Here is a 16,107-nt window from a genome sequence, read left to right on the forward strand (position 1 = left end):
AGGGTGAGACACGTCTTATGGGCACAAGAAGACTGTGCCCCAGTTACTTACTAATGCCCTTTATTCACATCATCTCACATCACCTCTTACGCAGACCTTCAGGGATGCAGCCTCCCCGGGCTTCACCTCTGCACAGAGGCCACGTTCTCTGAGCTCCTTAGTCACAGACCCCTCTAGGGTCATGAAAACCCACCTTGGCTGATTACGAGGAAGACACACCGGACTGACAATAACTCACACGCTCTCCCTCATCCCTGGATGCGGGATGTAACCTCCTCAAGTGTAACTTCCTCATCTGTAAAATGGGAACAACTCCTCCTGCTTCACAGGGCTGCAGATAGGATTCAACAAGTTAATATACATAAGGAACCCAGCACGGTGCCTGGCACAGAGTAAATAGTTGATAAATGTGAGCTTTAATTATAATTATTATAAAAACACGGCTAAAAGTGATACCGACCAGGGTTCTTGGCCTTCCCCAATCAAGAGAAATTGACTAGAGGCCAGACATGAAATTCAGGCAAGGCTTTATTGGGGCCCCTGCTGCAGCAGGGGGGAGCAAGAACAAACAACAGTTTCCCTGGCTTGCTCGCTAGCTGACGGGTGGGGCAAGCCTGTTCCTTATATGGGGTGAGGGTAGGGTTGTGTCCAGAGGTCTGGCTGGAGGGGTGGCTTAGGTATTCTACCTCCCCCTTAGGTGGTGTCGAGTGCAGGGGGCATGCTCAGTACCCTACTTTTGCTCCCAACACACTGTTTTTGCTCCTGGCTCTTCAGAAATGGCAGTTGTTGTTTTTTGTCTTTCTTTTTGTATCTTTTGGGTCCAGAATTTGCCCCAACTGCCCATGCACACAGTTATTTTTAGTCGAATACAGTTTCTCCGTATTTTGTAGCTTGAGGCGAGGTGGGTCCAGGTGCAAGCTTTGCAACACTGCAGTAAAGGGTCCCGGGTCCCAGGCGTGTCTTGAAAGCAGAAGGCAAGGAGCTGTGCGGTGTTGGTGGCGGGGCCTGAAAATGGTCTACAGTGGTGCTTCTCAGAGTGTGGTCCCTGGACCAGCAGCAGCAGCAGCCCTGGGACCCTGTGAGAAGCGCAGATTCTTGGGCCCCTGCCCCAGAGCTGCTGAAGCAGAGGTGAACAGGAGACTTTTTCCCAAGCCCTCCAGGGGCTCTGATGCTGGCTCACTGGAGAACACCTGCCCTAGGAGCTGTCTCTGGGAGTGAGCTGATGATGGGTCTGAACTGCGAGGTCCTCGGACGAGCTGGATCACACAGAGAGGATGCCCCATCTTCCCCGGGCTTCTCGCTTAGAAAGGCACCCGTGCTGCCCCACCCCTTCTTCCATTTGGGAGAAGTGCCCCAAGTCACCCGTCGGGAGGACAGTTGTCGGGGACTGTGGGTATCCTTGTTGAACCCGGTGTAAACCTATCCCACAGCTCCCCCATGTGAACCCGCACAACAGCCTGGCTCTGAAAGTAGAAGACTGGGGGCCTCGAGAGACCGAACTGACTTCGCCACCCGATCACCTGCCCAGGAGAAGGGAGGGCGCCTGCGCTCGGCTGGCTTTCGCTGAATTTACAAAATTTAACGTGAGGAGTAAATGCATCATGATAAGATACATGGAACTGATTCCTTGATGCAGGACTTCTTGTAAGAAAGCTATCTGCTGAGCACAGAGGAGGAAAAGGTCATCCTTTCTGAAAACAGACAGAGCCCCCCCCAGGGTGGAGGCACATTTGATACCGTCTCTCATCAAAGATGGGGTTCTGTGGGAAGAACTTTCTAGGAACTTTGACCTAGTATCTGGAAACATCAACTTATTGATGGGAAGCATAGAATTACCACAAGGACACTTACAGAGCCTGTTTATTGCATAAGTAGCAGGCACAAATTCCAAAACGATTTTACAACGCTTAAAGGGTTGAACAATAATTACAGGAATAGAATGTACAACAAACAGGAAAAATAAGTACAGAATAATGGGTGACATGGATAAAACACATTGGAATAAAAGGCATTTCATTTTTCCTATGCAGCATTTTCTTTTGTAAAATCAAGGTGACCTTCAACCGGGACAAGGAAAGAAGGAAAACTCTCTGCTTGGGGAGCTCAGGGTGGCTGCGGAGGACACTCATGCCGGTCTCACGCTGGTTCTGCAGCTTAAACTGCTGGAGGGATCGGAGGACAGCTCCTGAGTTGTGCGTTTGTAGTTCCAATTGATGAGATGCTGTATTTGGTCTTTGGGCCCGATTCATTGTTCTTTGGCAAGTACGAACTATTTGCATTCCGAGGCAGAAGATGACTTCAGCTGAAGGAGCCCAGGGGTGGAGCTGTCTCCCCCCAGCAAGTAGCAAATGCCGGTTTCCTACCTCCGACCTCTCAGCTCCAAGGGGCATTTGAGGGGGCAGGGATTTGAGAATCAAGGGTAAGAGAATGACATTACAGAACTCAGACACTAGTGCAAGGCTGTGGAACCCATGTGCAAAAGACGGTGAACGACCGTTCAGACAAGGTGCGAGTTGTCTGCAGGCCCCGGGGACCTCTAACCCCGGCCTCTCAGGGCCGAGGAAACGGGCAGGGCACTTTGATGAGAAGGACGAGCTGTGGCCCTCCTGTCACTCCACCTGGGAACTTCCTTCCCGGGTTTTGGCACTGTGGGTTAACAGAGCAACCTCCTGCGGTGTTCTCACAACTGGAAATGCTTTGGTGGTCCCCATGTTCCTTGACTTTTTCCAGCGGCATGAAACAGCGTCCATCACTGCAGGTCCTGAGTGTTGGAGTGAAGACACCACTTCACCCACCGCAGGCGACTCATTATCCAGAAGCCCGTCCTCCCCGGGAGGCCAAGGGCACTGACTCTGGACTGCCGCTGGGTCTTTCCCGAGGAGCCCATGTAGGCCTGGCAGGAGGGCACGTGTTTGCAAGGAAGAGGAGGGACAGCCCGGTACATGCAGCATGCAGAAAGGGTTCTCAGACACTGCTTTAACTTAAGGTAGAAGACATCCTTTGAGAAGGCGTCCCCTCAGCATCCAATAAGAGCATGGCACTTAGGTTTGTGCAGACAAGTCTTGGAGATGTGGACCCTTTCCCCACACTACTCAGTGCAGCAAAAGCCGGCGAAAGCACCCACTCACAGTGACTTAGTAAACCAAACACCATTGCGGTGCTCCTCTCCGACAGCATTCGGTCACACTACAAAGGTGTTTGTGAATCAAACAGTTCTGTGAAAATACAGGCTTATTGAGGATGTTTTTAGGCAATTTTGATTAGTTTGACTTTTTCACGTGTGTGAACGAGCGCTATGGGACAGAAAAGATGGGTGAAACAAGGACTAACAGCAACTGATCACAGGGCACGGTGGCCACGCTCCAGGTAAGGCCCAGAGGCTAAACCGGGGGAGACCAGGGAAGCCAGGCCCTCACACTACACAGCAGAGCTGTGAGGTGGCAGCCTACAGGCCAAAGCTCACCCACACATGTGCCGTGAACACTTTTAGATGAGTCGCGAACATTTACAAATGGGGAGACGGCACAAAATATATCTGGTGTCTCCTGACAAATCAAAGCTCCAGCAACCCCAGGCCCACTTTTCCACGTGGCAGCCTGAGTGGAGCCAGGGAGCTGCTGTGCCCACTGATGTGCCACGGACTCCCCCACTGTCCCCTGCCCTGGGCACCTGGCTCGCTTCACTCACCAATGTCATTACCCCCTGGTCCCCCTGGTCTAGGTCAGGGTCTGAGCCACACCCACACAAAACTGCGGCAACAAGCAGGAAGGAATATGCTTTAGCTTTTAGAACAACAAAGCTCTTCTTAGTAACTTAAAAGGCTCAGTTGAGATTAACTTAATCTCGGTACGTTCCAGAATTTACACCTGCATGCTTTCGTAGTTTTGGAATAGTGGGTAGTCAGCGAGAGCACTCCAGGGAATTCTTGAAAGGTGGTGTCTAAAGAATTTTTTTTTTTGATGTGGACCATTTTTTTTCAAGTCTTTACTGAATTTGTTACAATATCACTTCTGTTTTATGTTTTGTTTTTTTTTGGCCATGAGGCATATAGAATCTCAGCTCCCCAACCAGGGATCGAACCCACACCCCCTGCATTGGAAGTCCCTTGAAAGGTGATGTCTAACTGTGAAGTACCAGTGAGATAATGGAAGAGAAGCGAACTCAGGTGATTGTACACATCTTACCTCATAAGAAGTCCTTAAAGGTGGCGAGATATGCGAAGCAGGTCGTGTGGGAAGGCTTTAGGCGGCTAGAGGAGTAAGGGGAGCAGATCATTGCTCTTGCCACCGTTTATGGCAGTGCTATCTGAATGGGGAGGGACGAAATTAGTTACGGCTTGTGGGACTGAGGCTCCTCAGAGTGTGCGTGATAACACGGCCAAGGGACACACTACAGGGAGCATGAGTGCTTATCGGATGCCATGGAGACTTCAGGATGATAGTAAAATAGAAATAGACAGAGATAGGATTGAAGAATTAGATGAGAGAACATCTAATATGATAGAACAGTTAAAAGAAACTGAACACTTCCTTGTTGCCTTCCAAGAGAGATCGTTACACTATTTTTAGAAAGTGGCAAAGTCCTTTCTCTAACATGCCTGCTTGGAGATACCCCAAACTTAGAGATTCTGCAGTAGAGGCTGGAAAATCTGCTTATTGCACAATGCTTGATAGGGAACAGACAATGTTGATTTTTTTTTTTTTTTAACCCAACTCTCTCCGGAGAATGTTTCAGTAAAACTCTCACTTATAGTTTTAGCCATAGGCAAGGAGTCTGAAGGGATGGAAAAGTTCTAAAATACTTTAAACAATGAAGATCTGCTTTTGGATATCTATGATCATTAACTCGACGGTCACGGACAGCACAACAGCACGTCAGAAGGTAAACTGGCAAACAGGCACAAATAAGGCAAGTGGGTTAAATTAACAGTTGAAAATTTGTTAGAAAACATGCAAAAATAATACTGAGTTTTCTTTTAAAAAGTTTTAAATTTTCATTAAACGTTCGTTTCTGTAAAAATCGGAAGAGTTCCATGTCTAAATTGGAAACCAGACTTAGAAAAGCCTCGAAAACAGAAGGGCCGGGCCAGCCCTGCCATTCAGTTGTTGTTCTCTTTGGTGGTGATGGTGACCAGCTGTTTGGCGGCCTTGGCGATGTCGTACGCACACTGGATGACCTGCTGCGTGACCAGCTGGATGTCCGTGGGCGGGCCCGGGTCGCCTGGGAGGGTCTTCTTGCACTCCGACTGGAGTCGGTAGGCACTGGATGTCAGTAAGCGGAGGGAAGTCCTCACCATGTCGGACCTGGGTTTCTAAACAGAAAAACACAGGCATTCGCCATGAATTGCAGGGTGGATGTATCTGAGAGCAGGGACAAGCACTCCTCGGAAAACAACTCAAGCTATTCCACAGTGAACAGCAGTTCTGTCCAGCACTTTTTCACTGAGGGTGCTCGGAACATTGCAAGCTTGGCAACCCACAGCGTGGCGGATGCTGAAGGGCTCTGTCTCAAAGGTCAAAGTGCATGCAGTGTATTTAGTAGTATGCATTTAGTAGTGCTATACTGAAGTGGTTTTTGAAAAACATTAATCCACTTGGGTGAAATATTCCAGATAAAATTTCATTCTATTAATGCTTTACCTTTCAGCATTTGGCTTGTACATTCTTGTCTTATTAAACCCAAATCAATACTCATGTAGCACAAAAAATATTTCAAAGCCCTATATGGCTATTTGCATATTTAAAACTTTCTGTGCTACAAAAAGATTAATATAATGTAAAGGTCATAAAGAAATTTCTTACGGTTCATTAAAGGGATCTGAACCAAGTTAGTAGGGAGTGACTTACTTTGGGGAATAATGCTGCCATTTCTGTAACAGCTACGTGTATCCTCTCTGAGCAGGGAATATAACTGCAAGAATATTGAAGAGGTTATTCAAAGACAGTGAAAATAATTCAGAGACAGAGAATACTCAGCTAAGAATAGGTCCCATTTACATTCCCGTAACAAAGGGATTGAGGCCATGGCCAACCTGCTGTGGATCCCACATCAACAGGAGGTGCTCTGTGATAAAGCAGGGGCCCCATCCTTTCTTGAAAGTTCATTCAGTCAGACAAAAACAGTCTCCAGGTATGAATGTAGGCAACGTCCACTACCAGCCAGGTGGAGCCACAGAACAGTTAGTCTGTAAAGATATCTACACCTCCTCAAGGTGGTCATTCAAATTAAGACTGCCTACATTTTAATTAAATCATTGCATCTCAAGAAACTGGTTTGAATTATACCAAAATGCCTTCCAATTGGGAATTCCCGACTTTTACCTTTATGAGCAGTTAGAACCATACACCATGAAATAACAAAAACACCAATGCATAGGAGTTATTTAACTTGCAAATGTGAAGGGGCAACGACCCATCTGGTGACAAAGACCCTCAAAAAAAGGCAATGTCCACAGCAACCACTGTATCAGCCATAAATGTTTCTTGAGCATTAACTGAGAGCCACACCTGAGTTTTATGTTTTGCTGGTTATGGTTTTCATTTTGACCCAGAAATATAATTCACCCTTTCCTCCTGCTACACAGAGGAGACATTTTTCCTAAGGACATCTCTCAAAAACTCACTCATTACGACATATTTTAGGAAGTCCTCAATAAGCCACAAAAGAAAGCACATGCAGATTAATGACAAAGTCCTCCTCCTTCTCTACCAGAGGGGGTCCACGTTCACAACTTGTTATCTTTCCTTGAAAAGGCTTTTGCGCATAATATGTAGTAATCCCTGGACTATGTAATTGTGTGTAAGAGAGAGAGACAGAAACAGAGACAGGCAGGGAGTGAGGCTGGAGGCTGAGGGGATGGGACCAGGCTGAGGGAAGGTCAGGGGCTGTGGGGAGCTTGCTCAGCCCAGGGGACCAGGACTAAGCCTGACCGTGCCTGCATGGGCTACTTGTCCACTTAGGACGAGCACAAGCAATGGATCATCGAGAGGAGAAAACAAGAGAAAAAGGCATGGGTTTAATTCGTATAATGTAAGGTTATAAATGAAAGTGTCGGGACTTCCCTCGTGGCACAGTGGTTAAGAATCCGTCTGCCAATGCAGGGGACACAGGTTCGAGCCCTGGTCCGGGAAGATTCCACATGCCGTAGACCAACTAAGCCCGTGTGCCACAACTACTGAGCCTGTGCTCTAGAGCCCGTGCGCCACAACTACTGAAGCCCGTGCACTCTAGGACCTGCGTGCTGCAACTACTGAGCCCACGTGCTACAACTACAGAAGCCCGCGCACCTAGAGCCCGTGCTCTGCAACAGGAGAAACCACTGCAATGAGAGGCCCGCGCACCTCAACGAAGAGTAGCCCCCGCTCACTGCAACTAGAGAAAGCCCACGCACAGCAACAAAGACCCAATGCAGCCAAAAAAAAGAGAAAGTGTCTCACATATGCAAGGAACCAGAGATTTTAAGAGAACACTGAACAATTTATAAAATATAAATTCTCTAGACCAATTCTAGTTTAAACCAAAAGAGTGAGTTGATGATTAAAAATCTCTGCATCATTCTCTCATGGTTCTTACAGAAAACAGATCATGACATATACTGAATGGATTTGTACATCTTAAAAAAAAAAAAAGAAACTTCCCAAATTGTACCAAGCTCCACATATTGTGATCTTTGAAGCCAGAAACAGCTCCAGGGCAGATATTTATATTTTTGACAACCATCAAAGAGAGAAACTTAATGTAAGCATAGTTCTTGGTTGCTGTTTGAAATACGAGCAAGGCACTTCTGAGCCAGGGGAAATGAGAAGTGAAGCATGTTGTTCAATGGTGGGAGAGCCCCAGGGAAGGAGTTCACCCTGTTATCACGGTGCCTTGATACGTTTGAGGTGTGAAACGTTTTGCTTTATGTAATGTGGTAATGAAGCTGTCTGTTGCCAAGGCTGTGGTGCTGAGCAGAGGAACTCCACACCTGTAGCGTGTGAGGCAGGAAGGGCGTGTGATAAAGAGGAAGTCCGGGGCAGGGGGGAGATAAACAGCTATATAATTTTCGTGGAAGGAGGCTGAGAAATTATGCAGGTTCCTCCTTTTCTCTGAGGAGCCTCCAGCAGTCCAGCCATGAAGACTAGCTCTGCTCCTTCAATAAACACTGACCATTCCTCTCCTACTGAGTGGGAAATAATGACACCGGGAGAAGTCTGAGCTGTACAGCAAAACGGAAAAGGGTAGAAAATGGGGAGGTGAGCGTGGCAGTGCGAGGGACACGGAGAATGCAAAAGACACTGGTACATCTTTTCATGGAAGAGAACAGGAAAAAGAAGAAGCAGTACTGTGTTCCTTGAACAACTTTTGTTCGTGCAAAGGCATGGAGAGAAGTTCTTCACTGAAGCCCTAAACTTTGCTGACCTAATGAAAAAAATGAGATTGTTCTTGGGTTTTGATCAAATTCAGCCGCTTTCATAAACTCAGTGGGATGATATTAAACGTGTCATGATTGTGTCTGGAGCAGGCCGGCCGCGTGAGACTAGGATACCACCTGCAACAGCTAACAACTTACCAGAGAACAGAGGGGTGAGTTAGAACGAGAGCCGGGCCCTTCTCTGCAGTAAGAAATAACTCTGCAAGATATGGTTCTGCCCAGAGCGAGCAGACTCTTCATTCAGGAGCACAGAATGATTTGGGTGACAATTAGATAAACTTTTCTAAAAACCACTTGCTTCTTAGACGTGCACATGCATGAGGGAAAAAAGTAAGAAATCAAGTTCATTTCAGGATACCTTCTATGGCAGCAGATTTCTCCCCAGCTAAGGAGACCACAGACAGCAGTGTGGCCAGGAGAATGTGTTGCCAGTTTTGAGGTAGCTTCTTTCACCTCGAGAACTAGGAATGTCACTACCCCAAATATGCTGCAATTCTATCTCTAGAGGCAGCTATATTCAGAGCACTTCATAAGAAGATGAAAGATTAAAAATACTACATAAAAAAAAAAGACAAATTTACAAATTTGTTTTTAAGCCTGTTACATAAACCTGAAATTTTTAACAACTTTTGAAGTGAGCGTATTAAAAAAAAAATCCCCGCCTGTAAGGGAGCAGCAGCATCTCTTCCAGAGCACGTGCACACGTCCTGCCAGGCCGGACAGTCAAGCCCCCTTACCTGTCGTGTTTATTTTCTTGGGCTGCTCTTAAGAGCTCCTGTATGTTTTTAGTGATCTGTTCAGTCTTCCGGATGACGTCTTCGGTGCTGGGGAAGACGGGGCTCGGGGCCGCGTGGGGCTCTGCTGCATCTGGGCCTGAGCCATCACCTTGCCACACTGTACTTCTTTGCCTTCCCTTCCTGCTTGGCCTGTGAGCATTGAAGAAGTGGTTAAATGTGACAGGTACTGATCAGCTGCCTCTCTGCTTCTAGGAGCCACAGCATGTGCATGTGCCGAAGGCTGCTTTTGTGGTTTCCCTTATCCTGTCTGGCAGGAGACTCGGGGTAAGGCTGGTTCCTTAGCAGGCAGCCACAGCTCATAGGGAGGCTGCTTCATTCTACCACGGGGGTGGACGTGATGACCCTCGTAGGAAGGCCGAAGACGGGGAAAGGGAGGGAACAACCGGAACAGGGAGGGTGTGTGGTTATGAAGCCACCCTAATCGAGCCAATTCCTTGGGATGCAAATGCAGGATGTAACCTAACGTTGACTCGAAAATGAAATGGAGAACTGACTTTAAGCGCATTACAGAGACTCAGAGATGAGTCTAATCTGCTGGTAAAAGGAAAAAAGGCCCCTGTGGCAATAATGTGAGATGGGAAGAGGTGTGAACTATGAACTTATGCCTTAATATCTGAGGACCTTATGGGTCTGAAAACAGAGAAGCGGGTGCAGGTGGTGAAGTGTGCCTCCTGACCACGCTGCTCGGTCTCTGGTTGAAGAGCCCAGCCCCAGGGCATTCTTCCTGCACATGTACCCCAAGTCATCCAGGTCCCTGTCATTGGGAGTGTTGTCATAGTCACTTTCAGGTGTGCTGTTCTGCTTCTCCAGCCTGGATGCCTACAAGAGAAAAGGCGACCACATTAGTTGAGAGCACCAGACACTTCTTGGGTGCCTTCTCAGGAATTGTTACCTGTCAGGCTACGTGGCCTTCATGCCCCAGATCTCATCTGGGACGGGGGCCGATGCTTTATTAAAAATTTAGGAACAGGGAATTCCCTGGTGGTCCAGTGGTTAGGACACGGTACTTTCACTGTCCAGGGCCCAGGTTTGATCTCTGGTCAGGGAACTATGATCCTGCAAGCCACGTGGCGCGGCCAGAAAATAAAACAAAAATTTTTTTTTAAATTTAGTAATAGATGAATAGTGGATCCAGAAACGGTTTCTTTCCTTCTCTGCCCCATTTTCTTCTTTGCTTCTTAGCTGCTCCATACACAGATCCCCGGTACAAACTAACAGACATGCAAGGCAACGCTCACGTTTAGCTGAGGAGTATGGAGTTTAACTATAATATAATGGGGCCCATTTAAGAAGCAAATGGGTCCGCACATATATCCACAGATCGTCAGCACTGGGAGTCGCCTGCAGGTTAGCTAGTCTAATACCAGATGGATAAAGGAAGGGCCAAAAGAGCTGGGGGTCACCCCCAAGGTCAAAGAGTCAGCAGAAAACCCGGACTAAGAACCTGGGCTTCCTGTCTCCTGCTACCTCCAATACCCCACACCTGGGGCCCTGAGGACCTCCACTGCTCACAACACAGCTCTCCAAGAACTATCCTCAGAGACGGCTTGTGTGAGTCACACAAGGAAACCAGAAACCATTCATTCATTGCCACACGTTGTTTGTGAACCAAAATGGATTAACCCGGTGTGACACTTGGTTTCCAACCCCTTTCATCTGTCTCCCAAAACATCTATCCCTTAAAACATAAAGATATGGTGCAACAAAAATGGGACACAGGAACCCTACGACTGTTTTGAGCAAATGGCAGCACTGCTAAGTACAGGGCATTCTGGGGTGACAACATTTGAAGGGGACCACATTTCTTTGAAAGGGACTATGTTAGTTCTGGAGTATTTAATACAAAGGATTTCCCCTCAGTATTTATTTTACCCATAGTGCTTGGGAATTTCTTCATTTGAACAGAAATCAGTGGAAGCTGATTTAAAACCTAAATTGATTACCAATTGCAAAAGACAAATATGAGCTATTTCTAGCTCTGTAACTTGAATTTAATCCAAGTTAATCAAAACATGTGCCTAAGGAATTTTATTGTTGCTGCAATAAAATGTGGCTAAAGATATAGAGCCTGTAAATTCAGAGCCCTGTTTAAACATACGGAGACCCTGTAGCTTCACTCAAATGAATGGCTCCCTTAGAGTGAGTCAGTTAAGTAAGTCTCCATAAAGTTTAATTGTTTGCTCCTTACTGATAATGCTGCTTGGCCCTCTGAAGGCCCTATGCGGGCGGGCAGGCAGGCGGGCAGGCGGGCAGGCAGACAGGCAGCCAGCCAGCCCTGAGATGGGGAAAGGCTCCTTATTCACACCACGTGCTGCTTACTATCCCCGTGACCCCTCTCTGTCCTCTCCCAGGGAGAACACTCTTTCTCTGTCTGCTGAGGTCTTTCATGTTTCCCCCAAATGCTCTATTTGGTCCCAGTCACTTAACGTAAGACACTTGCACTGGGATCCTAAAGTTCAATACGAGTTTGTACTGAAACCACTCAAATACATCTGGCAAATGACTGAAAATGCTGGCCTGCAGCTATAAAGAGTCTGTAAAGCTAAGTTCTGTAAAAACTACTACAACATTTAAGATCCCTTTGTTTATATCTCCTACCAGCAAGCAGTTCTGCTTCACTTGCTGCTTTTGGTTTGGCTTCATGGATCAATCAGTGAGTTACTGGCTACTGGCTATCTACATGGAAGACCAAAGGCAGGCACGGAACAGTGAAACCACGCTCTTGCAGAGATGATCTCAAAAAACAAAACAAAACAAAAAACAAAAAACAAAACAAAACAAAAAAATCTCTTCTTACCTTTCACAGTGAATGTCTAATAAATTTCTTTTCCTTTAGTTTTTATATATACGTACACACACACAGATGAGTGTATGTTTGTGTGTGTACATGCACATACACAGCATAAAATGGAATATTAGAAACCTGCATTTAAATAATTATCCTGGGACATTTGTCCAGAGCTGCTCCGGTGGAAAAAGCTAGAAAACGGAATTAAACCCAGAAAAATCCCACCTTTTTATAATGGATCTTTTTGCCTTCCTTGATGTAAATTTGATAATTACAAATCAAATGCATTACCTCCACAATGATCAAAAGTACCAAGTTTCATTGAAACATTTTAGAAGAGTAATGACTCATATATCTAATAAAAGTACTCAGGAAATGTTTCTCAAATACAGAAAACAACGTACAACAATAACCACCCAGGAAATCCATTACTTACATTAAATCCTTCATCGTTATCAACAAAAGCATATTTCAGGATTTCAAATTAGTCAGCATTAATTTTATGAAAATTATTGTAAACATGCAGAACTAAGGTCTACTAGTTAAAAGTGCTGCTCTCTCAAAGCTGTTAATAGAAAAGTTACCTTATAGCTGGTGCTGGTTCAGTTTATTTAATAGATTTGTAGTTTTCTCTGCATACAGACATGCCATAAAAACCTAAACTCACGATGAAGCTGTCAGGAGCAATCAGGATCATCAGTTTAAATGACCGGCACAAAACACTGTCTCAGTAAGCAGTCTCTGCAATAATTCTCAAAACTACTAACAAATTTTTAAAAACTTTCACAGTGGACAAAAAGAGGTTTACTTGACTCTTAGCAACAACATTTCAAATAAGATATTCATTTCTATTTAACTGCCCCTTACTTTAACTGAAATACTGTAATATCAACAGTGCAGTTCAATTTCAGAACTGCTCAGAAGATAGTAGCATATGTCAAGAGGTTTTTTTAAATAGATTACCTCAAAAGTGCAGAAAGGAACCCCCAAAGGGCCTCCACGAGCCATAAGGCACTGGCAGTGGGCAAGACTCTCCATCGTTCCTGCCAACGTGGAGGGAACGGACAAAGGGCAGTGCAAATCCCCCTGGTCTGTAAAGGTGGTCCCTCACCCACACCCACCCTCCCTCCTCTCACTTTAGCCACACTGCCCTTCCAGTAAAAAACAAAAGAGCCAGGACCTGAACGCAGGCCTGCAAAGCTTGTGCTCTGTCACGACTTTCCCAGCTTGCTGCCATGTACTCTTCATGCATGAAACTGTTTTTTAAACTGACAGTGCCTTTGGGAGCAGGGAGGTCACCTAAGTCCCCAGGACCCTTTAACTGACTTTCCAAAAGGCTGGGTGTGGACAAGGTGCTTGATAAATACTTGCTGCCTGGCTACTCTAAAAGGAGCTTACCTGTATCAAAGTGCTGTTACTGGGAATGTAAATTATACGTCGGCAAGCTGGACTTGACCAAAGAACAAAGTGAACAGCTTCGTACTAACAGGTGCCTACACCTCCAGTGCTGCCATGTGTTGCAATCCGGATGCAGAACGCAGGGACTGCAAAACCTTGGTTTGTCAAGTAAGGTGCTGAGGTAAAATATGTCAAGAGGTAAAAAAAAATAAAAAATAAAGAGCACGATGTCTTAGTGTTTCCGTTAGTCCAAATACACTAGTTCTCGGAACAAATTTGGACAGATTTGCCCTATTATAATATTTAACCAGCAGCCAGCTAATTTTCTGATTGTTTAAAAAGACAGAATGCTCAGAATCAGTGTTACAGGGTGAACTGCAGACTTTGTTAAGTGTCACGTGAGACTGAGCAATGTGGAGTTCGAGGAGACGGAGGCCGCCTCCTGCAGACATGCATGCGTGTGTGAGTGCTGAGAGCTGAGACACCAGGAGGGAAGCGCTGCCTCATGCAGGACAGAGAGCACTTAGCGGAGGGAGGGAGGGTTGGGAGAAGCACAGAGCGCCAGGAGCGCTGCCCCTCCTCCAGAGAGCAGAGCATTCAGAGTGTACTTAACCCTTCGGGCGCTCTCGTCCCTCGACCAGGAAAGTGTGGAGGGGAAGGAAGGCAGAGACGAAGAGGAGGTCACAAGCGCACTCCTCCCAATCTGGAAGGGGAAAAAGAAACACACTCGGGAAAACACAAAACAAACAAAAAACCCCACCACCTACCCTGGCTTCGGCCCAGGTTTCCCAGTAAAAAAATCCTAAAAAGCAACTCACTACACACATGAGATCAGTGCTGAAAATTCCACGCTAGCCAATGACAGATCCCCAGAGATGTTTAATCCCTTAGTGAAATGCCTCTCGGAAATTACTCGGAATTTATAAGGTTACTTTTCTATGAGGGAAAGACAATACCTAGCATAATTTGTCAAATTTGCCAATGTTTTTTTTTTTTTTAATAGACAGCCTTAAACAAATATTTGTTTTTTAACCAGGACAGATGATATGAAATGAAAAACTATACAAATGATTTAAAGTTGGTATACACTATCAATCTGCTCCTTAGTACAGATATAGAACTTTTACAATAATAAGACGTTCTTACATTTTAAATGGTTCTAAAATAAAAAAGTACACTGTGAAAACTAACAAAGTGGCTTTTCCTAAATTTTGTTTTCAGTTATACAAAAATAAGATTCTTAACTTAGTTCAATGGCATTCCCATTACACCAAATGTATCAAATCAATTGCTTTAGAATGTTCAGCCCAAACAACTTAAAAAGTTGAAGTAGTAGACTCCCAATTACAATATAACAACACTGTAATTTTATCACATTAAAGCTTGACAAAATTAAACTAGGGCTTAATTTCCTAGACCATATCCTTTACTTTCTATTTACTCTGAGAATTTTTTTGGAAACTCCTATAAGAGTGGACTGAAGAATAACTCTGACATTCAAAAAGATAAATATTACTCTTTGAGAAAACATCACATAGGTTCAAAATGCCTGCAACATTTTGTCAAAACATAGGTTTTTTAAAACAAATTAATCCCCAAGAAATATAATATTTGAAACCCTCACAACACAATAGTTATTCCACTGTAAAATAGAAGCATTAGTAGCCTATTACACAATACGATCTTTGGAATGTAACGCTTGTAAGGTCGATATAGAATTCTTACATCTCATTCTTATGAAGTGAAAAAGCAACACTTTCTCCACGCAGGGAAGAGGATGCAGCTAAGCAGGCACACTGACCACAGGTGCAGGGGCTGCGGAGGCCCAGAGGCTTCCAGACCTGGCCTGCATGCCCAGGCCACAGACGCCACCCGCTCCACTGGGGGGAGCAGAGGGGGCGCCTTGAATTCTCAGGGCTCCTGTGCGTAAGGGGGCACATGCCCGTCTACCTCGAAGAAGACGGTACTTACTTCCGCCGGTAAACTTTATAATTTGCTTTTGTTTTTGGAAATAGGGAAGGAAGCTTGTTACCAAAAAAGTTCCAATAGTGGCTGGCCGGGAAAGATATTATGGATACGGGGGAGAAAAAGGGGAGAGGGGCTGAGCAAGAGCCAGAATCCCCAGGGTAGTTGGAAAACTTTCGGCCAGTGGCCCTGAGTGCTTGTGGGAACACCGCAAGCACCTGTCGACATGTTAATACAGCAAACACAAGGACGACTCTTGTAGCCCAATTTGGCAAAGCAGAGACTGGGGATCTGCAGGTTCAGAAGAGGGAAGGCAGGAGTCAGGCTGGACACAGAGTGAAAAGCAGAAGCGCCAGTGGTGTTACTTACGTGCGCAGGGAAAGGCTGGAGTCTCGTCCTGCTCTCTTCGGGGTGGTTCACTTCTCCCATTGGGAGATAGGGTTTCTGACCTGATCCCGTCTCGTACATGGACATGGGCCTACTGCCCCGGGCAGATGGACGTCTCTTTAAGGAAGAGTGGTTGGAAGTGTCTGTGTACTCAGAATCAGTTTGCACCTGATATATATTGGTTGTGGCCTGTTTCCTGAGGTTCGAATTTTCACTCTGGAGTGTTTGAAGCTGAAAGACATGTTTGGCAGTGGGACTGTGTTTTTCTACAGCAAGCAGAAAAAGCAAACACCAAGTAAACGCATACAACTACCAGCTCTAACAATAAGAACAGTAACAGCGCGCTGGGTTGAAAGTCA

The 16,107-nt window shown here is 45.7% G+C and overlaps 1 protein-coding gene across 11 annotated transcripts in view; it reads right to left on the minus strand.

Moving 5' to 3' along the window:
• Nucleotides 1-1,842: 1,842 nt before the first annotated feature.
• Nucleotides 1,843-16,107, minus strand: part of GIT2 (GIT ArfGAP 2) — a 48,921-nt gene continuing 34,656 nt past the window's right edge. For 6 of the 11 annotated variants that reach the window (XM_082417453.1, XM_082417452.1, XM_082417449.1 and 3 more), the window contains 6 exons: nucleotides 15,731-15,979; nucleotides 14,010-14,099; nucleotides 9,947-10,029; nucleotides 9,151-9,339; nucleotides 5,847-5,910; nucleotides 1,843-5,311 (listed from right to left, as the gene is read on the minus strand). In XM_082417453.1, the coding sequence (XP_082273579.1) occupies nucleotides 5,099-5,311; nucleotides 5,847-5,910; nucleotides 9,151-9,339; nucleotides 9,947-10,029; nucleotides 14,010-14,099; nucleotides 15,731-15,979 (888 nt within the window). In that variant the 3' untranslated portion in view covers nucleotides 1,843-5,098. The remainder of the gene's footprint in view (nucleotides 5,312-5,846; nucleotides 5,911-9,150; nucleotides 9,340-9,946; nucleotides 10,030-14,009; nucleotides 14,100-15,730; nucleotides 15,980-16,107) is intronic. The other 5 variants (XM_082417444.1, XM_082417451.1, XM_082417450.1 and 2 more) reach the window with 3 other exon arrangements.

The sequence above is a fragment of the Balaenoptera physalus genome (genome assembly GCF_965194825.1).
Source record: "Balaenoptera physalus genome assembly, chromosome: 12".
NCBI lineage: Eukaryota > Metazoa > Chordata > Mammalia > Artiodactyla > Balaenopteridae > Balaenoptera > Balaenoptera physalus.